The sequence below is a fragment of the Coloeus monedula genome (genome assembly GCF_965178545.1).
Source record: "Coloeus monedula genome assembly, chromosome: 7".
NCBI classification, from domain to species: domain Eukaryota; kingdom Metazoa; phylum Chordata; class Aves; order Passeriformes; family Corvidae; genus Coloeus; species Coloeus monedula.
The window spans coordinates 12,457,703-12,480,336 of NC_138787.1; the positions used below are offsets into that span (position 1 = coordinate 12,457,703).

At 38.7% G+C, this 22,634-nt stretch overlaps 1 protein-coding gene across 1 annotated transcript; it reads right to left on the reverse strand.

Annotated features, from left to right (window-relative positions):
• Nucleotides 1-955: 955 nt before the first annotated feature.
• On the reverse strand, nucleotides 956-22,516 carry MPP4 (MAGUK p55 scaffold protein 4; the record flags this gene model as incomplete). The annotated part of the gene is made up of 21 exons (XM_082285441.1): nucleotides 956-1,147; nucleotides 2,139-2,273; nucleotides 3,817-3,925; nucleotides 4,747-4,840; nucleotides 5,934-6,014; nucleotides 6,778-6,948; nucleotides 7,748-7,789; nucleotides 9,266-9,280; nucleotides 10,514-10,534; nucleotides 11,267-11,305; nucleotides 12,326-12,343; nucleotides 13,128-13,192; nucleotides 14,294-14,490; nucleotides 14,927-14,998; nucleotides 16,003-16,088; nucleotides 17,212-17,293; nucleotides 19,334-19,465; nucleotides 20,020-20,100; nucleotides 20,801-20,878; nucleotides 21,810-21,931; nucleotides 22,483-22,516. The coding sequence occupies 21 exons, from the start codon at nucleotides 22,514-22,516 to the stop codon at nucleotides 956-958; spliced, it is 1,866 nt and encodes a 621-aa protein (XP_082141567.1).
• Between the last annotated feature and the right edge of the window lie 118 nt (nucleotides 22,517-22,634).

A 22,634-nucleotide genomic window follows, 5' to 3' on the forward strand; every position in this document is an offset into this window, starting at 1 on the left:
CATGTTGGGGCTTCGGTCTCTCCCATTTTAACTCTAAAGAGGGAATACAAGCCCTGGCTCTAGAACAAGCAGGCATCCTGAGGGCTGTAATATTTGACTTTAAATAATCTCTTTCTAGCGTGCTTAACTTGGTTTTGTTGATTTTCCTCCAAGATTAGGTAGGCCAACAAAATAACCATCTGTGTACCTCAGGGAGCAAGACAACTACAAATCTGAGGGAAAGAGAGTGAGGAACTTAACTTGCCACAAGCATTTTACCCTTTGATGAGGAGAGAATGTTACCACAGACCAAAGCAACAAGAGAAAGGGTTTCTGACGATTTTCCTCTTTGGTAAATCCACGTTCTGCCAGTTTGTACTCACTTGAGTTGATGAAACAGAAAAGATACATTACATGTATAATGAAGATAACTGGGTTTTGGAGTAATTCATGTTATGCCAACACCACTCCGATCTTAAAAGGTAAAAATTATTAGCAGCCAATCTAATCTATTGATTAGAAACCAGTACCTTCATAAATAACACTCTGCTCACAGACAGCATGCAAAAAAACCATATTCTGACTTAATTTCATTTGTAAGAATGATACCATTTCAGAATGTAGAGGCATCACAGTACCAGAATGAGCATAATACAAAGAAAGGAAAGGACCTTTCTAAACTTACGTGTAAGTAAATAATGCAGATACATGCAACAAAATAGATTTTTCTTTATTCTTGTAATTGAGTGCTCACAATATTTCCTTTATTTTGGTACAAAAGTGGATGCAACTGTAACATAAAAAGCTCAAGAGCTACACAGAACATAGTATGATTATATCTCCCGTAGCAGCTTCTTTCCTAATCCTCTTCCAAATCCCTCACTTACAAAGATAAATTCTTGCGATCCTGACATTAGGATTATTCTTGAAGTAAAACATAAGCTGTAATCTTTCTGAAGCTGCCTGCTGCTCAGAATTAGGGCTGAGTGTCTGAGCATATCCATACCGCAGGGACCCACTGCGGCTCGACCTGTGCACGATGTACTGCAGACAGCAGCTGCGCAGATGCCTCTTGTAAATTGTCATTCACAATCACTTGATCAAAGAACTGACCAAACTGAGCTTCCATTTTCTTAGCCGAATCTTCCATCTCCTGTAAATCTTCTTCCTGTGAGACAGAGTAAGTCCAGAAAACTTCAGTGTTGTGTAGAGAAACATACTTGCGCAGCATCTGCAAAACAGCTTGGGCCACATAAACAAGAGGTCAATAGATAATGTCAGTCTACTTTATTTCATTTACAGTTTGCTGTAATAAAGTGCACCTTCTACAGTCAGTTTCAGGTCTGAAAAACAGAGCTGCCTGCCATATGCTTCCCAAGGAAGTGCCTTGTGTCTCAGTATGCTCCATTTACCTAAAAAAGTTATTCTAATGATGAGTGCTGGCAGAGAATGTTAAGGACTGGAAGGCAAATCTACTAATGCTTGTGGTTTTATTCCAAATTTTAGTTTATTTGGCCAGTGTCCATGTTACTTTCTGTCACAGCAATCATGACTCATTTCCATATAGTTATAGACTGAGGTCTCCAAAATGTTAAGATGCTAAATTTGATTATGATTTGTGTGGAAACAATTGTGACAAAGTGCTGTATATATTCTAAATACAAGGTATGCATTTCCTGCAAGCAGGATCTGTGTTTTATCTACAGAACTTAGTATAGGATTGATACTATCATTAAGCATACATGAAATAATAATACATTCTTATAACTGTGAAAAAATAATTTATTAAATTACTGAAGGAAGCACATTCCAAGTATTTCAATGCAAACAGTAAGTATACATGTTGATTCAAATACTGGCACAAGGCAGCTAATTAAAACAAAAATATGCAATATACCTTCTCCTTTAAAGGCATTTTGAAGCAAAATGCCTCAGCCCCCTAAATACAAATTACAACTCCTATGCTTCAAAGCCAATCTGGAGGGGGGGAAAGAAATCCCAACAAAATCTACAGAAAAAGGTAAGAATAATTAGATTTGATCCTAAAGACATAGTAGTATTTTTTTAAGAGTTAACATCGTAACATAGTAGAATGCATTATGTTCTAATAACAGAATCTCAGATTAATAAACTCAATCTCTTTTATTCCCAAATCTCACCTTGAACTTCATGTTCACATAATAATCTGTAATGATCCTGGCATTTTTACGAGTCTGCCTCATGCAACCTATGCTGGGTGGCTTGATGAATATAATGTAGGGCTTTAGCTCATGAGTCCGGGCTATTTGTATACCCTGCAAATGAAGAGTAAAATGAAGTATTTCAAGTGTGTTCATCCCAGTTTTACTCCCATAAAAAGCCATTTGTTTACAGCATGCTTTTATCTCCAGACCTAGGAGACACCTTTTTCAGGAACACTTACTTGAAGAAGATCTCACTAATAATCCCTGGACCAGACATTGTTAAGCAACTGTAGCATACAATCACTTAATTCTGCTTGGTAACCTTATTAGGAGATGCTTTCAATACCAGTGATGATGGAGCAGTGTCATTAACAGATCTCTACAATCAACCACATAAAAGATGCATTTGAAACCTGTTCATTTTTAACTGTTAGGGAGCTACTTTTGGAAAAAGTACCTCTTTATTGTTCGACACTGGAAGAAAATATCCTGCTTTCAGAACTCCTTGTACTGTGTAACATTTCCTAATGCTAGTAAGTATTTTTAAATTACTGCAGGGCAGTGGAGGGAATGAAAAAAAAAAGAAAAGCAAAAGAAAATCATAGCATGTAAAATTGGTCAAGCCACCAGATTTAAAATAAAGTATGTAACTCAGCACTACTTCTGCTACCTCACTGCTCTTACTTCAAGTGGCAAAATTACACATCCCAAGTCCCAACACCCCACGTTTTCTCCTTTGCTTAAAAATGTAACAGAAGAAACCCGAGGACAGTTTTAGATGTGAAGACTAAGGTGTGACCTAATCTGCCTCTTACAGCAGTTTCAGTTTTTGAGTAGTACCCCACAAATCTTGTAACCTAATTTCTGTTTTAAGCAGCACAAAACCCTGCCAGCCTAAGGCTCAGACACATTGGCTCTGCATAATTAGAGGGAAATACCCAAGAATTACTGAGTTATGGTCGCTCTTTACATTCAGTTAGAGGAGATGTTGAAACAGCTCAGCCCAAACACCTCCTAAGTACTAAATATGCAAGTAATTCAGAGGTTAGCAGGATTTTGCTAGACACAGCTCTAAGTATCTTAGATATTTACAAGCTCAGGCTTTTATTAGCCTTATCTTCATCAGCAAATTCAATGCAAAAATAGAAGGAAAAGAAAAGTGAATAGCATCTAAGTGAAAAAGCAGGTTACTAACAGCTGTAACTTCTGGATAGGAATAAAGGCACAAAGACACACTAAAATTTTCAGCTTTTGCTTGATTACTTTAACTGTTGCTGCTTTTACCAAAGGGTGTTCTGAGATTGCTAACAGAAGGACAGAATTCTCAACTAATAGGGCTTGGAGGAGGAAGAAATCCCATGCTACAGCTCTTCACGTGAAAGACTAATCCTTATTTTAAGTAAGTATGAAAACTCATTTCCATACCATCCAAACTGATAATGCAGCTGCTGGCTTGGTAAAAAATGAACTGTCAACATACTTGTCACTGTAGTACCACCACCACCCCCTAAGACACATGAAAAGAATAATCTATTATTAATAAGCACCATACCGTAAAGTGAAAAGACAAAGCAACAAACATGTTCCAATGGCTCAAGAATGTAGAGAAAATTATTTTTCCTTCCAGAAGATTCCCTGCCCCTTTACCACTCACCTGTGGCTCTAAATCTATTACACAGATCTTTCCTGCATCAAGGACTGTTCGCACTGCATCAATACTGGTACCATACAGGTACCCTTTGTATTCCCCATATTCCAGCATTCTGCAACAGTGGTGAGGAAGAAGGAAAGTGAAAGAATATTTGAGTTTCAAAAAGGTTCAATTTAAAGGTGAAATCTTTAATTATAATCCAGTGATCAGGACTGAATGATCATAAAATGCAGTGAACACTGATGAACCTTCACATCTTTGCTCTTCCCTGCTACACTGGGCATAAAATTAAAACCATTACAGTTCAATGTCTCCAAAACATGCATTTTTTACTCATCATGGTTTTATGAATTTTATGATGAGAGGTTGTGATTTTACTTGTCAATCCTTGTCAATTACATACTACAAATAACTTCTTAAATCTGAAGATCTCAAAGCACTTGGCACAGCTCAATGAGTGTAGCTTCTGTGGTGCTGAGCTGGTCTGCTGTAGACAGATTATTGATGCATAGAAAGGAGCAGACACTTTTGAATATTTAGCCCTTACAGTTCAACTACTCATGTGTCAACACAGCAGAGATCCTGCAATGGAGTCATAGGTCAGGAACAGGTGGGATTCACTGCTAAATTTTCAAAAGCAGTCTGGTTTCCAGGAGAGTTAGACTTATAAATTACAAGCACATCTAATGAGCTCAGAACTAGAGAGCCCATGTTCTTTTAGAAGGATTCTGAGATTAATTGTGGAGGAGCTATTTGCAACTGTATGAACACAGTCTTGGAAGAAACGGTCTCAAGTAGTTTGACCCAGATTTACACCAAACATACACAATAAGAGTGGAGGAGCCCAGACTTGGGACCTAATTACAAAACTGTATTTTCTTGGATCATGCTGCATTTTAAGTAATAAAAATGTAATTCATCTCTCCTACTCACCTGTGGCTATACACCATGTTTTCAAAAGTTTCTTTTGATACGTAGTGATATTCACGACCATTCATTTCATAACTTTTCTGAACTCGAGTGGTGTCTGAAAGAAGATATAACAACACACACAAAAAAAACAGTTGCAACTAAATTATTGTAACTTTATAAGTGAAAATGAACTTCATGAAGAACTATCAATCAGTATTTTAATAAATAATAATATGAGTTATTTCCATATGTTAATCCAGAGCAAAAGCCCCATATACTGTAATGGTTTGCCAGTGGCAAGTCATTGAAAGTTATCAAAACACAACTGTATTTCTTGGAATGGAAGGGTAGTTTAATCCAAATAGTTGTGATTCAAAGCAATCAGGAACTGCCTTGGAACTGGTTGCACAACTATTTTTACTCCTCAGAGGCAAAAAATTTTAAAGTTCATTCAGAAGAGCCCCACAAGCTTCCCACACTTGCACCTTCCCCATATCTGGGATCTTAAGCACAAAGTCCTGAATTTTCAGCTAGCTTCAGATCCCTAATTTCCAGTTTGGTTATCTAAATTACAAGAACCAAATAAGCAGAGGTAGAAATAATTTCCACACTTGCACCTTCCCCATATCTGGGATCTTAAGCACAAAGTCCTGAATTTTCAGCTAGCTTCAGATCCCTAATTTCCAGTTTGGTTATCTAAATTACAAGAACCAAATAAGCAGAGGTAGAAATAATTTCAGTTGTTACGTCAGAAGTTAAGCTGCGTAAGTCTCATCTGAGACTAGAAGGCTAATAAGGAAAGCTGCAAAGCCTATTAAGCACCAACTTCTGTTGTCTTCATTGTCATATCTGAGCACTTAAACCCTAAGAACTTAAAGTATCTCCAAGAAACGTTCTTTTTTTTAAATCTAGGAAAAGCAAACATCAAAATTAAACCAAATCATGCACATAACTTTCACCTTCATAAAGCTTTTAATGGTTTCAGAGGCTGGAACTTGAAAATACCTTTGGCTGATTTGCTAAAATGAGATAGATAGTATTTTAAACGAACCCTTATGAAAGCAAACAATACTGGCTTTCAGTAGAGCTGAAGAAACAGCCATAGAGCAAAGAGTTTATGAATGCACAAAGGCAAGAGGAAGGTACTTGGCATTTCCTATTCATGTTTGGATTGGGGTAGTGGAGGAAAGAGGAAAAGCATTACATACGAGGTGTGGCACTTTGAAACTCTCGTGGGTTACTTGTGATAAGCCTTCGGCGTAGCTCATTCACACCAACTCCTGCAGGACCTGGAAAGTTGGAAGAGCAACTAATATTACTGAGGGGGTACAAATCACTCCCCAGCAATATAGCCATACCCAGGAGGCAACTCAGCAGTACTATTTTAAAAGAAAACACTTACCAAATACATCCAGACTTAGGATAGTGGATTTGCCTTTACTCAGTTTGCTTTATCAGGACCATAGAACAGTGCAGAACAGCAGCTTCCCTTCAGTCACTACAATTAAAGTCTCCTTGAGAGCCTGCAGCCCACTTAATACAGTATGTCCTATAACAAGCATTATTAAAGGCATCTTTCTATACTGTCCATGATTGAGATTGTTCTAGTCTGGAGTTAAATGTTCTTATTACTGTCATATTTATGCATTTAACACTGGTTGTAGAAATGCCTCTATGTAAATATGTTTTCTATCAAGTTACAAATGTTTTCTCATAATTTTCAGTCCCAGCTGAATATAAAACTGAACCACTTCTCTAATAAAATCCATTATCACACAGCATTTGTAACTGTATGGCTTCTTCTAAGGACTCTATTATTGTTGTTTTTAAACTATCTCAAGCAAAGAAGATGATACCTACATTAAACTTTAACCTCAGTAATGGGGTCAAATTACAATAATTCTTGAAGTGTTGCTTTGAGAGCTGCCTACACAGTCAGCAACCACTGCAATCAGCAGCAGGAAATCCCCGTGGATCAGACTGTGCATGACTGTTTCCTCTTCTCTGGCAGAAGAGGGTGCCATTTGCCTGTGAAGGTTGTTAACCTCTTACCCACAAGGATAATCAGTCTGTGCCGGTCTGTTGGGTGCCGCTGGTACCTGACCACCTCTTCATAGGGAGCTGCCAGGGTGCTGTAGCAGCTGCTGGGGCACCGGGAGTAGCAGGACTGCTGGTTGAGCCGGGCCTTCCTGCGACACAGCCGCATGCTTCTGCGGAATCCAGCTGCAAGGGGCAGAGGCATCAGTACTAGAAAATACACCAGAGATATAGGCAACTACTCCTTTAGCCAAGAGGGCCTCTTTCTAAGCCACGGAACATACTACCTTTTTTGAGCTTTTTGCCAGGTGAAGGTTAGTGAATTTCATTGCTGCACTTGATATGACAGCTTGGTAGAATCTCTGAGCATTAAATGACAGCTAGAGAGTAGGTAAAATCCCACTGAAAGTCATCTGAAAACTAGCCCAGAATGAAAGACTTCCAAAAGATCCCCAAACAGGCTGAAGGAGAAGTTTCTGACTACTTGAGGCATCTCTAGGGAACAGGTGAACTTTTTTTGATAGTGTAGGTGGTTTGCTCTCATGAGGCAAGTCTGGAACATTTACTCCAGCCTCCAGAATGTGTATTTTAAAGGTCACTATGGTTTAATAACCACAGGGGTAGCTTTGTTGCTCCACTTGACCATCCAACTCTGAAAACCTCACCTATAGGTGTACTTTTCTAATGAAAGCCCTCATGATTATTCTCAGTGGATGACAGATATTACTTTTGAGAAAAATGAATAATGAAGTCAAGTTTAAATAGCAGCGGCCAAGTCTCTGTAGAAACCTAACAGGATGAAAAATTTAAATGGAGAGATTGAGCATTATTAGGAGGAAAGAGATTTCCTGAAGTTTGGAAAACAGAGTAAGATTGTAATCCATTTAGTAAGTCTTTAGGTGATATAAAGAACAAAGTATTTTATTTAACTTAAGACAAGCATTTAATCTGGATCAAGCTTTTACTTATCTTTAGTCTTGCATACCAATAAAGACTCGTTGACCAAATTCACCAAATTCTTCCTCTTCTAGAATACAAAGAACAAATACTCATGAAATAAAAAAGAACAGGGAAAGCTTAAAAGTTAGATGGCTAACAATTATTGCTGATCCCAAGGAAAAAAGGGGTTTCAGTAAATATGTGGCAGTATGATGCCTAATATAATTTTAAAAACATGATACTCCAGAATATGAAATACCAAAATATTTCACATGACCAATGATCAATTCAAAAGGGTCATTGTGAGAAAAAATAAAAATAGAAAGTCTTGGTATTTTCTAAATTAAATTTGAATTTTAACATTCTATTTGTTTCATTCCTAAAATATCTAGATACCATACAATGTTTTGAAATTGAAATTAATGGAAAAAAACCTCCACATAATTAAAGCTTTTCAGGTGAAATCTTTCTTACAAGCACTCCTTAGTTAAAACAATAACTAACAAGTCAGCAGCTCAAAATCAGAAACAAAAAATTTGTAACTCAGTTTCTGCCCCATAGCATGTTTGAAAAATGCAACTTGTGTGTGCTCAGATGTTTCAGGCAAAATGAAGACCTGATTTTATTATTTATTTTTTCTTCATTGGATCAGTGATATTTGTGCTCCAACATGTGAGCCTAACCAGTTTCCTCCAATTCTTTTTGTCCTCATTCTCATGCTGTTCCTCATAAAGACTTCACTATTCAGGTGAGACTTCTAAAACTCTGTATGTATTTTTTTTTATTAAATCTCTCATATAAGGCTCAAACATACCAATTTTCCAATAAATCAATGTTCAGAAAGTTTAGAAACTATTTGAGAGAGGTGGTTTGAAAACAACCAAGGGAAAAAATGGTGCCAGTGTTTAGTTTTCTTTTCAAAAAGAACTCCTTATTTTCCCCTAATCACGCATGTAGTTATCCAAGCTGTGTGCTCCCTTTACTTAGGCCTTGTTAAAGCAGGAGTGAGATACAGAAGACACAGGCATGTCTTTAAAAGCTGTATTCGTTCCAAGGAAAAACATTATATTCATAGCTTTGAAATGCTTTTAGCTCTAGACTCTTTGATTTACAGTTATCTTATAAGCATGGAAGTATTAAAACAAAATTAGATGCATGTTAATTGCTCTTTCACATCTATACACTCTTCATTACTTGTACCTTTACAATACAGTTTTATTCCTACATTTCTATATGTACTAACAACTAGTTCATGACTATGGAAAAAGCTACTTGGCACAAAACTGCTCATTCAGGGCAATGTTCAGAGTACTGTTCAGCTGACACATGCCCATATAATTTCTATCTTCAGGTCTCTTGAGTCATCATTCAAATATGTTTAAATATTCCTGCTTTATCTACACTCTCTTCTATGGTATGGAGTGCAGTGTAGAATCCTACAGGGAACAAGCAATTCAGCTACTGGGTATTGCAAGAAGAGTGATAGCTCCTGGTAAAGCAATAAACAGATAAATTCTATTAGCTTACTGCTTACAGGAGACAGGGAGAAAACAGTTAGTGTTACCTTCTTTAAGCTCCTCTGCACATTCAGATAGAGACAGACATAAAACAATTAGTTTTGAGAAGACAGTCTATACTATGATTAAAAAAAAAATCCAACCAGCATTGTCCAACACATTTAGGGAAGGTAGAAAACAGGTACTGCAAACATTAAAATATGCTTCTTTAAGCATGAATTCTCAGTTCCCAAAGAATGCAAGACTCAACTGCAGCATCTATGTCAGTACTGTACTGCAAAATACATCTGCAGCTAGTGGTTAAAGTAGAATGTAGGATAGCAAATATTTGCACTTTTATTCCTCTGACTCTGTGGCTACAGCAGAGAGCTGACTCAGCACTGAGCAGTGATCAGGATTTGCAACAGTAATCCCCAAGTGCAGCTATCAGAAACATCCTAGCATGAAAACAAAAGACTGCCCTGCAGACCTGCTGGTTCTGCCTTAAAAGCCTTGGGCATTGCTTGAGAGGTGGAAGAGAACAAACCACCTGTGATAAGAGAAGAAGGTGCAGAAAGAAGAACTGGCAGAAGAACTCGGGACCTTGTGGAGAAGAGCAAGTGTAAGGTAGAATGACACTCTTCTCCACAAGGTTAACAAATACCTCAAATGAGAGGTTTAGCAGTAGTTTTATTTTAGGGGAGAAATTATCTATTTTAGAAGACTTAAGTTTTGCAGAACTATCAAGATGCTGTAAATAAACAGCTGCTTCCTAAATGAAAAAAAAAATCCCCATATCAGCTTGGTTAAAAAAAAAGTCCTGATTGATTCTATTTTTAATACATAAATAATGAATTTTATAAGCATTTTTCTTTCCTGTATGCCAGCCATGCCCACAATCAGGAATCCAGAAGCAGCTTTCCTCTGTACCACACCAACTCCTACAGGCATTGGGGATTCAGGCCTCCACATTACCGAAGGTAATCCAATTATCTGCTGACATCAGTGCAGCCCCTGCTGTCACAGCTTGCACAGGTATAGCTGATAAGGATTGGATAAACAGATCTGCTACTGATGCACGAGAAGAAACATTCACACTTGTGGGATAAGAGGACAGAAACCTTACTATTAAGGTAATCAGAGAGCAAGAGGACGACTTAAAGCAACAAGATTTTACATAATGGCTCTTCAAGCCAGAATGGCTTCTGAAGCTAAAGTGGCATTTTGGTTTTTGCCACCTGCTTCTTTGCAAGACACTCGCTTGTCTCTGGCAGAACAATAGCAAGGAATTTAGAATTAAGGTCAGAGGAACTTACCTGACTCAAATGTTTCTTCATCTTGTTTAGTAATCCAGATAGCAAAGATATTAAAATAAATTCAAAATTTAATTCTTTTCTTTCTAATGGATTTCAGAATCAGAAATCAGTTTTCCAGCTTCTGTCGGTCTCATATATACTCACATATACTTTCCCCAGCTCCCTCTACCCTGAGGTGGCAAAATACAGCTCACCATACTTGAATTAATTGCTTCATCTCTTTTCACACAGCCCTACAAGATCACATCCCTCCATGAGAGCTTCTGAATTACCTTGAAGAAGGAAGAATGAACTGCACTGCTTTAGGGAACAACTCAAGCTACCAATCTTCACACTTAGTGTTTACAAGTAAAAACCTATTCTTGCTCCTTGTTGTCCCAAGATCAGTATCTTGACAATGAATTGTGTGGGCTCTCCATGACCACAAAAATATGTGGCATTAAACATACAGTAGGCAAAAAACTATGGTAACATTACAGCAGCCACTATTCAACACCTGAATCAAAGAGGTTGGATCTCATTCAAGCAGATATTTTTGTGCTGGTCAAAACACTTGACTATAAGCACTGTACGCCAGAACTGCAAACAGCTCATTTTAATACACTAATACTAGATGAGGTTTCCAGGGTATGAAAAATAGAATTTTCTACCATTAAGTTCACTAGGAGGATGGGTGGTTTTATCTAGCAAATGAGGCTTTTAACTAGCTACTGCCTTGAGGCAAATAAAATAATCGCAAGTGAATTCAGTTACCTGTTTCCACACACTTTTCATCAATCTGCATGTCGTCCTCTACAGATTAACACAAAAAATTCATCTGAATCAGAAAAACACTGAGGAGGAAAAACAGCCTTACAGATCTTACAAGACTGAACTCAGACATCAGAAATAAGATATGTGAAACTCAGATCGCCTTTAGACATCTTTAAGGATTTTAACTGTTAACTCCAATTTACTGATGTTCCTTGTCTACAGTGAGCAAAAATCTCTTCTTAAGTGAGTGCTCTGAAGGGCTTGTGGCAGAGAGGCAAATGCATTTAACTTGAATTCTCCTCTTGAAATAATGAAAGGTTTAACATGGCTGTCAATCTGTTTATCCAGTAGATATCTATTTATTAAGTATTACCATGAGGGAATAGAATTTTCTGTCCTATAGCTTTTAAATATCTTTCCAACATGCTATACTCAAGGAAAGTGCTTTGCTTGGTTGATTTTATTATTATTTTTACAAGGAAGAAAAGGAAAAGATCAATTCAGCTCTCTCTCAATCCCAAGACCACATCAATTTTTGTCCCTGAAATGTGATCACATGAGCTTGGGCAATCTCACAGGCTCACAATACTGCACTGTTTGTGTTTTGTTCTTGCACGCCCTTCCAGAGAGGCCCAATAGCAGCTATTTTCCAGTTACAGGGCAATTTTCAGAGTATCTGTCAATCACATTCTGCCCATATGTATCCTTTAAAGAAATACTCTCTTGGAGCTGCTCCAGGAGAGAAAGCGGGAGAAGAAAAGAGAAAGAGGAAACGTTGTCTTTCTTTCCTCAAAGAACCCATCAAAACGGTCACTCCCCTGACAGATAATGCGCAGCTAAAGTTTTTGTTTTAAGACAATGCATGCATCTACTACTTCAGCTGAAAAAAGACTGGATCTCAATTATGTTAAGCACACAAAATGCCAAGAACTTGGGCTTCTTCTACATGTATTTATCAAAATGCCTCATTTCCAAAAACTTTTTTAAAAGCCTGTAAAACCATGTGTTATATTGGTTCCGGGTACAGAAATGCAATGCTGTCCAGATGTGATTTCCTACCTTCTTCCACAGTGCTTACTGCTCACAGCATATCCATTGAAGCAGTTAAAATGAAATAAAATTATGGTGAAAGAGAGCCTCAGCTCTAGCAAACAAAGCAATCAGTGCAAGAAGAATCCTAGGGAATGAAACACATTCCCTCTGGGATTTATCATAAGAGAAAAATTTTATACTTGCATAAAGAACCATAGAAGAAAACAGGGAGAGAGGAAACAGGAAGAACATTCTTTTTCTGGGAATAATTGCATATTTACAGAAAGTTATAGTTGGCAGAGGGTAACATTTCTGGATTGTTACCATGAATAAATTAAAGGACAGCATAGCTTTTCTTAGGCCTCAAGAAAAGAAGTTCTATCTTTCTCTCAATAGCTTTGATGGCAAAGAAACATTTTAAACACTGTATGGCACTTTTCAGTGCAGAGCTGGTATCTGTGCCCCTGGAAAGCCAGGCCAGTACAATTGTCACTTCAAGACTTAGAGCCAATTCTCCTAGAGAGAACTGGCTGACCTAGTGAGCTCCTAGATCGTAGAGACTTTAGAAGAAGTTGAATTCACAGCTTCTCTTATGGTCAGATCCCAAGTATGCTGGAGACAACCATCTCCACCATCAGTACTCCAGGTACAATTATCATCAAGTATTTGTTTTTCTAGGGATAGTTAACACACTTCTAAGGCTACAATATGGCTCCAGACACAATGTCTTTGAATTAAGCTGAATTGTATAAGCTTCTATTTCAGTATGTCTGAAACAGAGACAAGATCTTTCTTTCCTACTGTATTACTCAAGTAATTTTTCACTCACACATTGATGATTTGAGACAGAGATGGGGCTGGAAGGGCTGAGACCACCAGAATTCTCGCTGCTTCCTACATAGAAATAAATTTATCACAGTTAAAGAAACAAAACAGTCCACAAGCACATTATGCTCCAGTCAGATTCACTGTTTACATGTAAGATCAATCAGTACTGAACTGAGAGAAGACAGCAAGAACTGAAACATTACCAGTGTTTTAGCCCACTGCAAAGTCCTGAAAGAAAACCAACATGCTATCAGAACTATTTTGAATTTCCAAATCAGCAGCCCAGAAGTATTAAGAGTGTATGTAAAAGTACAGGAAGATAAGCCATAGCATGGTACAGACTCCTGGAAGTAGAAGAGTGTGCTACTGCTAGGGGTAGTAGTATTACTGCCTCCATTACTACACAGAGCCTCTTGCTTGCAGCCTGAGTCACAACCCAGTTTGATTTCAACCTGCATTATACAGACCACAGGTAGGTTTATACATATATTGCAAAGTGAAGTTTATCATCTGCTATTGCATGGCCTTTTGTTATCCTGAGGGTACCACAGGACATGTGGTTAAAGGATCAAATTGAAAAGTTTGCTACAGCAGTGTAAGAACTCTGATTCTGAAAGCATGTAGTGTAAAAAGTAATATTTATGCAGAAAATAATAAGCAAGAGATCCTTGTTCTTCCTTGAGTGTTTGGGGTTTTTTCTCCTTTCTTTTAATCTGGCCTACTCAGCTTTGACCAAAGCTGAAGAGGTCACTCATGCATCACAAGACAGCTTTAAAAAAATACTATGCTTTTAGTATCCCGCTCCTCCCTTTGCTTTTTTTTGTTTTCATCATACATGATGGTCCTTTAATAGTCAGGGCCCTCAATTTCCACACATCTTTCAGCTGCTACACTCCCCTAGATGTCTTAGCAATCAGCATGGAGACTGGACAAGTGCTGCAAATTTCCTAAATGGCAATTTGAGATTATACAGGGGCTTTCAAAAGCTCGTTCTCACACAGGTGCTCTTAAGGGAAAAAGAGCAAGTCAGAGATCAGAAAGAAAGAGGAAGGATGATTGTCAGATCTGAATCATACTGCTACAAAACTTGTGAAAATTTTAAAGAACGAAGTGTGAATAACTGGCTAATTTTTGAACCAGAAATCAGGAAAATGATGATTTCTTTACCTTTTAAGAAGATGATTTGAGGGTATGAGTCCAGCACAGGCACTGAGATCTGAAACCTTCCTGGCCTGCCACCAGAGAGCATCATTCTGGTCCACAATCTGGAGTATTTCACCCCTCTTAAAAGGCAAACCTGCATCAGCACATGGTATGGCAGGATCTTGCAAGGGCCAGTAATCTGCCATTGCTCGCACATAAAGCTGGTAAAGAAAATACACAAGAGTAAGCAGAAGCCAAGTTTAGAACAGATACAACACGAGCTTTACAATCACAGGGCCAGATAGTGCTGCATCTTCAGTCAACTAATGATGAAGTCAAGTTTTAAAAACCAGATCAAGCCCTAAACCCCCTCTGTCCATTAAATGAAGAAAAAGCCCCATTTGTCTCATACATTATGAAAAGAACTGACTTTCAACTTGTAGATCACTCTGAAAGTGCCTTCATTACACAATAACATTTTCACTTACTGTCTTTACTGCTTCAGCAACAACATATTGATGTCAGCTGAGAGGTGGCCATAAAGGCAAGGTAACACTTTGGGGATTGCTATAAACTTCCAGGCAACACCATGTCTTTGTATCACACAATTAGGCACTACTGTTATCAATCTGGAAAAAGAAAAAGAATGTTTCTTACTGTTGTTTGGTTGCTGACAGGCCGATCGGAAACTGGAATTAATTTGAACATAATTGTCCCCTGAGACAGGGCCTAAATGATTAGAAAAGAATTAAAATATGGTTGGTATTCAACGCAAGTAATCAAACATAGGCAAGACAAGCTTGACACAGCATGGTTTTGAGGCTACTGTAATGTCTGTGTTACAGATAGAATTCAGGTAGACAGAGTCAATGTGACAATACTGTATTTTTTCCAAAAGGAAACTCAAGAATGAAACATCAAAGTTTTGCTAACTATTTTTAATTTAATGTAACCTATGTTTCACTGTAAGTATATGTAATTTCAACATTAATTCATACCAAATTTTTCTACTGAAATTTTATTTAAATTAGCAGCAGAGTCTGATAGATGGATGATATAAAGAGGGAGGAACATCACTTAATAATTAAGCATTCCAATAGAGTTTTTATTTCTTATACCTAGTAACGGTACAGCCAGGGCAATAGCACATAGACTTGATACGATTACACATAGAAACACCTCACTGGCTGGCACTTAACACTTAGCAGTCAAGAACCCTGGAAAATTGTGGGCAAAGTGACAAACAATAGGGACATCTCAACAGATTTCTTCATGAGAATTTTGACAACAGTAATTACAGTGCCCTTTTTTTGCAAGGTGAGATGTGTAGTTTACAAGCTCATTCACTCTGCTTTAGTGCATTTTGTAACACAGACTCTTATTACAATAGCAGCTCTCCTCTACTTTCTTGTGGAATATTAACTGAGTGGCACTTGGGGAAAAATTATGAATCAGTGAAGTCTACTTCACTGATAAATACTAAAAAATTAGTATTTTTCCTAGAAGCTGCAGGTGGAATGGTCACAAAATTTCTGTCCAGAACAGAAGTTAGATTTAATTCTGGTTTCATGTATTCTGATTTCATGAGCAGTTGTGAGCTTCATTCACAGTAAGGAAACAGCCTGAAATTTTTAACAGAAAATTCAGATTTTCTCCTGTACAAGAGTGTGTAAAAGAGTGAGCATACAAATAATCTTAAGGTACAAAGTAGAAATTTTAAAAATATTAAATACCAGAATATTAATGACTTGCTCAGGCTCAAGTCCCTCAACAGGAACTCCATTTACTTCCACCAGTTTGTCTCCAGCATACAGCAACCCTACCGTGAAAACAAATATGAAAACAGCAGCAGGAGTTTTATCGCAGGACGATTTATCTTGGACAGGCAAGGCAGGGTCACAGAGAAATACCACAGTTTGAAAGTCAGCATTAAAATTTTCCATACACCAGGTATGCAGGAAAGCATTTTGGATTCGGGCTGCATTGCCCCTGGATGGGACTGCAGACTGCTGTGGGTCGCAAGAAGCTTGCATGCTTCAGTTTTCTTATTTCTTCCCACTCCCTCATACGACATCTTTACAATCTACTGACAATTTGCCTTAAAATTAGCACAGACATTTTAATATTGCTCCATTTCCCAAAGTAACTTATGAACCTGTTCTATATTAATAGACCATGAGACATGGAATCAGACCCTTAAAAACTCCAGGTGCAGTGGGAGATCCTGGAACTCCTCTCTGTCCTTTACAGTAAAGTCTTCACAATATTGTTTTCTTTCCCATGTTCCTTTAACTCAATTACAACATTAGTCAAACTATGAACTTAATCGGCTATTTTCTGCAAGTTGGGTTTTCTTCTATATACAAAGGCCAGAAAATACTAAAAGGAGCTATTTGATAATGATTACAGTTGAATTTTATTTCTGATGTTTTACATTTTAGTTACATTACATTTCCTAAGGGACATGGAACACATTCAATTCTAGGATGACAAAGTAGTAACATTTCCAAGGAAACTCTTCACAAGATTGCTTAGCTACTAGTGCTAAGCAAAGTGTTTAGTAGACTAGTGCCAAAAAATATTATTCCTCAAAGCCAATTATCTTCTAGAATCACAAACTATTGATGTTTACCATTTCTCCTCATTCTAGGGAATGAGCTGCAGTTCATACTACACTGCAATTTGGGCACCAGGTATTGGTGCCAGGAATACATAATAAAAACGGGATTTGTACCTCAACTCAGTCTAAAACAGCAAATTCATCTGAAAATTTATGAAGCCCAAATCAAAGTCACTGCAATGTATCACTGTTAACAGTGCTTTCCCATATGTACATCATCTTGCTTTATAATGGAAGATTAATTGCAGAAGCTATTATCTTACTTCAAATGTCTTATTTCAAATTCAGTTTTATGTATCCCTTTGTTTCAAATTCCACGTACCACTTCTGTCTGCCAGCCCACCATGGATCACACGGGCAACCGTTATGTCACCTGTTATCTCATGGCGTTTAATGGTGGCACCCTGGCAGATAAGAACAAAGAAAAAACACATTGATCACTGAAGGACCCCGGTAAGTTTCCTTTCATACCACAAGTCTGAACACTTGTCACACTGACAAAAAGGCATTGAGGGATACAGCCTTTTTACCACAACATGGATATAGCAATAACCACAGAATCACAGAACACGCTGATTTGGAAGGGACCACACGGATCACGGAGTCCAACTGCTGGCCCTGCACAGCACCATCCCCAGGAGTCACACCATGTGTCTGGGAGCATTGTCCAAACACTTCTTGAGCTCTGTCAGGCTTGGTGCTGTGACCACTTCCCTGGGGAGCCTGTTCCAGTGCCCAGCCACCCTCTGGGTGAAGAACCTTTTTCTGGTATCCAACCTAAACCTCCCCTGACACAACTTCAGGCCACTCCCTCGAGTCCTGTCACTGATCATCGCACAGAAGAGATGAGTGTCTGCCTCTCCTCTTCCCCTCACAGGGAAGTTGTGACTGCCGTGAGATCTCCCCTCAATGTCCTCTTCTCCAGGCTGAACAGACCAAATGACCTCAGTCACTCCTCATCCAGCTTCCCTTCAAGGTCCTTCACCAACTTCATGGCCCTTCTTTGGACACTTTCTAACAGCTTCATTTCTTTCTTATATTGTGACACCCAAAACTGCCCTCAGCACTCGAGGTGAGGCCGCTCCAGTGCAGAGCAGAGCGGGACAATCCCCTCCCCTGCCTGGCTGGTGATGCTGTGCCTGATGCCCTCCAGGATATGCCTGGCTCTCCTGGTTGCCAGGGCACTGCCAACTCACATCCAACTTGCTATTGACCTGGACCCCAGGTCCTTTTCCATGGCACTGCTCTCCAGCACCTCATTCTCCTGTCTGTCCATACATCCAGGGTTGCCCCATCCCAGGTGCAGAATCCAGCACTTTTCCTTGTTGAACTTCACATGGTTGGTGACTTCTCAGCCTTCTCCTTTGTCACCGCCTCTCTGCAGGGCCTCCCTGCCCTCAAGGGAGTCAACAGCTCCTCCCAGTTTTGTATCATCTGTGAACTTGCTCAGTATTCTTTCCAGTCCTGTGTCCAAGTCATTCATGAAGATGTTAATGAGCACAGGGCCGAGGATGGAGCCCCTACAGAACCCCACTAGTGACAGGTCCCCAGTCTGATGTCACCCCAGTCACTATTACCCTTTTTGCCCTACCCATGAGCCAGTTGCTCACCCACTGCACGATGTGTTTATCCAGCTGTGTGCTGGATATTTTGTCCAGAAGGATACTCTGAGTGACAGTATCGAAAGCTTTACTGAATTCCAAAAGGATTACATCAACTGACTTCCCCTGATCAACTAGGTGGGTTACCTTGTCATAAAAGGAAATCAGGTTTGATAAGCAGGACTTTTCTCCCTCATGAAACCATGCTCGCTGTGACCAATGACTGTGTTGTCTCTCAGGTGTTTTTCAATACCTCCCAGAATAATCTCCTCCATAACTTTACCAGGAACTGAAGTGAGACTGACAGGCCTGTAGTTTCCAGGGTCATAATGTATTAGTACTAAATCCTCAATGTCTTCAACTTCCATCACACTAAAATAACCTCATGGATTGACAGTAAGAAATCTTTTCTATCTCCAATATTACAGCTATCTTTTCCTAAAACAGATTAGCTAAACTATACAATTGTTGCTGCTAATAAGTACAAATGATTTCTAAAGAACTTTCAAAGTCTCTCCTCCCTTCCTTTCTGTTTGGGCCATGGGAATAACTCTCAATCCAGTTTGGTTTTATCTCATATAATGAGAATGTATCTGCCAAATGTTCAAACCCTGAGCAGACAAGGCATCAAACAACCTGCTCTAGTTATACCCACATTGTGCAGGGCCAGATGGTCTCCTCAGGTCCTTTCCAATCTCAACAATTCTTGTGATTCTGTAAAATCTGGACAAGAATGCACACAATTCCCATGACATTCCTGGGAAGAAATCAATATGCATCTGATGCATTATCAATTCTTGTCTAAGTTAAAATAACTTGACAGACACAAGGAAGCTCCCTTACCAGAGGCTGGTTGTTTTTCACTAAGCAGACAATCCTCATAGCTTCTTCATTTTCAGGTATGTTGTCTGGCAGTGGTGGAAGGGTTGGTTCAAAATCTTTCTGGGCCACAGTATCATGAGCAGATAGCAAGGCCTGTTACAAATGAAAACATGCAAACCAACCAACCCATAAGCAAAGATCATACAGTAGCAGAACTTTAAACAGTGACTGGCCAGAAAATAGAAATCAGTGAATGTATTCCTGTGTGAATATAAATCCCTTGCACACACTGACATTTTCTTCTTTCCACCAGGAAAATCAAACCATGGAAATTTTAAGAACAGTTCCTCTATTTCTTGTGGAAAACTTACAAAAGATGAAATATTTCTATTTGGAGCTCTTGGGTTAAGAATGCAGGTTTTGCAATTTCAAGGAAAGTTTGGTTTTATATGTCTGTATTAACTGCCCATAATTTAAAACTTTGTAAGAAACATCTTTCAAGCACAGCCTTAAGTAAAATGCAGCCCACTGCAGGTACTTCTGATACACAGTCCACATTTGATCTCATGATCAGATTAGTTCATCATTAGTTAACTATGTCTCTTCTGGCTCCTTTACCAGTTCTTGTGAACAGCTGCCCATGCATTTCCATTCCCACTGCAGAGAGCTCCATGAGCAAACTTTTTCTTTCCTTACGCAGGACTTGCCTTTAAGTGTGGAGAACGCAGTAGCCGTCTTAGCTCTTTGATCTCTCCTGACTGAGGGGCTTCACGCAGCAATTCTACCACCTGATAATTGTAAGAGAGAAAGCACAGAGAAGGATTCTAGAGGACAATTAGTTTAGAAAGCTCTACATTGAATGTAAAGGAATATGGTATGGAGACAGTATTAAGCTCCCCCACATTATATGACTCAGAGGATGTCCATATGGTTTGCTCTAGAACTGGACAATATGACCACAGCTGCACTACACTCAGCCAGGCTTAATTTAGTTCAGGCACAGTGCCATGTGCTCTAAATCAGTTTTTGCTCCCATCCCTCAACCAATTTCATCACTAGTCGCAGTTTCTCTACTTCGTCATTAACTCTCCCACTAATTAAAAGATTAAGAATTCAGCTATTATGATTAGAAAAATCTAAAAAGCTTTTCAATAGCCTCATGTCAGGCTGCTTGATTGTAGCCATAACACTGAACCACACAGTTACATGGGAAGAAAAATACACAGTCAGTGATTAAACAATTAATGTTTCTGTTCATTACACTGGCCAGGATTCGTGTAGTCCAGCAACCACAGCTGTGCCCATTTCTCATGCCCCCCCTCTTATCACAGTAAGGGCTGTTGAGCAGTTTTACAGATGTGCAAGGAGAGTTTCAAGTTTATATACTGTATTTAGACCTGAGACACAGAATAAATACCAGAACACTTATCTGCAGTGTTCATTTGGTATGAGTAAGTAAAGCAATAAACTCTGTATACACAGTCTCACCTCTCGACTCAATGCACGTGCCTGCAGCGTGACAGGAGCTGGTCTTTTTCCAAGATAATGTTGGAGGCATTCATAAATCTGTTTCATGCCAAGACAGACAAAACAAGGCAATGATAACATTGACCAGTTCACATGATCATATAGATACATACTTGATAAGCAATGGACAACACTCTATTTGTGGAAACTTCTCAGTCCAACTATAGCCCCAGAGTCTGCAATCTAAATTCTTAACATCTAATGCATCTGGAATTTAGTCTTGAACTCAATGCCTCTCTGTATTACCAGCTAGCTAGCCAGTTACCTTGTGGTTTTGAATTTTCCTAGAAGAAAAGCTGTCTACACAGGTCAACAGCCTGATAGAGCCAATTCTCTGATTTGTAATCTGTTTTCTTCCTCTAGTTGAAGGCATAATTAGCAAAGTAAATTTAACTTAAAACAAATTGCTGTATTTAAAATGCCCGTATGGGCATTCTTATCTAGTAAAAGCTCTTCTTTAAAATGTAAAGATTTTTAAAACCTTTTTTAGAAAAGCAGAATTTGTACAGAATTTGTCTCAGAGATAAAATTCTTCCCAAGATAGAAACACCAGTCAAAACTTGTTCTCTAACTATGTAAGATTTTCAGTTACACATCAGATGAGTGGGTTGCAAAATAAAAAAATACAATGTCCCAGGCCCAGAAGTGGGATGCATGGCCATACAGAAATTTAAGAATAGAAAAGACAGCTGAGCAACGTTGTGTTTAGTCTGTGTCCCCTGGCCTTAACATGGACATGTAAAGTAGAAGAGCTTTAATGGCTAGGACATTTTGGAAGAGAATACTTTATTCTCCTTTAAAGCAAAAGTCGTTTTGTCTACTGTGACTGCTGATGTTAGGACTGACATCAGAACTATCAGCACTTCATGTAAATAAGCATTTATTGTCCTGATATGGCAAAATCAAGTAGCTATTCCCTAGAGATTGTTCTCTAGGTAACCTTTGTTTTCATAGCTGTGTGTTAACTTACCTTTAGTAGTGCTTGCAGCCAGCGAGATCTGAGCAGGTCATACAACATGCCAACGCCATTGACATCTCTCTTACAGAGCAAACTGAGTTCTTGCAGCGCTAGAGTCAGAACATGAGATACACCTGAGCCCAAGAAACAGAAAAGCGCAAGACACTTCAGTACACAAAGAAGACCAACCAAAGCCAAACAGTGACCCAGGCCTTTGAAATGCACCTCTCCTCAATTTGTACTTCTAAGAAATGCACAGACATTTCCTGTCTGCTTTGGTTTTTTTCTGGCAACCAACTCTGTTGCATGAGTTATTTTACCATTTATTAGCCAGCAGGGTTAAGGTCAATACTAGCAATTTGCAACTGACCTGTGAGAAAACCATACAGGCAATCTCACATGTATCAGTTTGGGTTCAAGCTCATACCTCCTACTGAGAAGAGGTGAAACAACAAAAAACTCCTTGGCTTTATAAGCCAGAAACAAATGCCAGGTATTCTCCTCTGATGCTCTCTTAAGTTAACTGCATACCGCCACTGAACATCAAGAATCATTCCAATTAGTAAGTAGTAATACTTCAGACACATTAATCTCTCTCATGACTCAATGGAAGAAGAGTCACAGAGATCAAGGAATAAAACTTTTTTCAAAAGAAAGTAAACTGAAAAAGAGGTGCAAAAGTTACCATTATCTTTACTGCTGACTGTTGGCACCTCCATCTTCTCCTTTATTCAAGGATATTCCACCCACTTTGAATAGTGCATTCACACCACGTTGGTTTCACAAAGATAGATGCTGAACTAGGGAAAAGAGTACCCTCATATCAGAATACTGTCA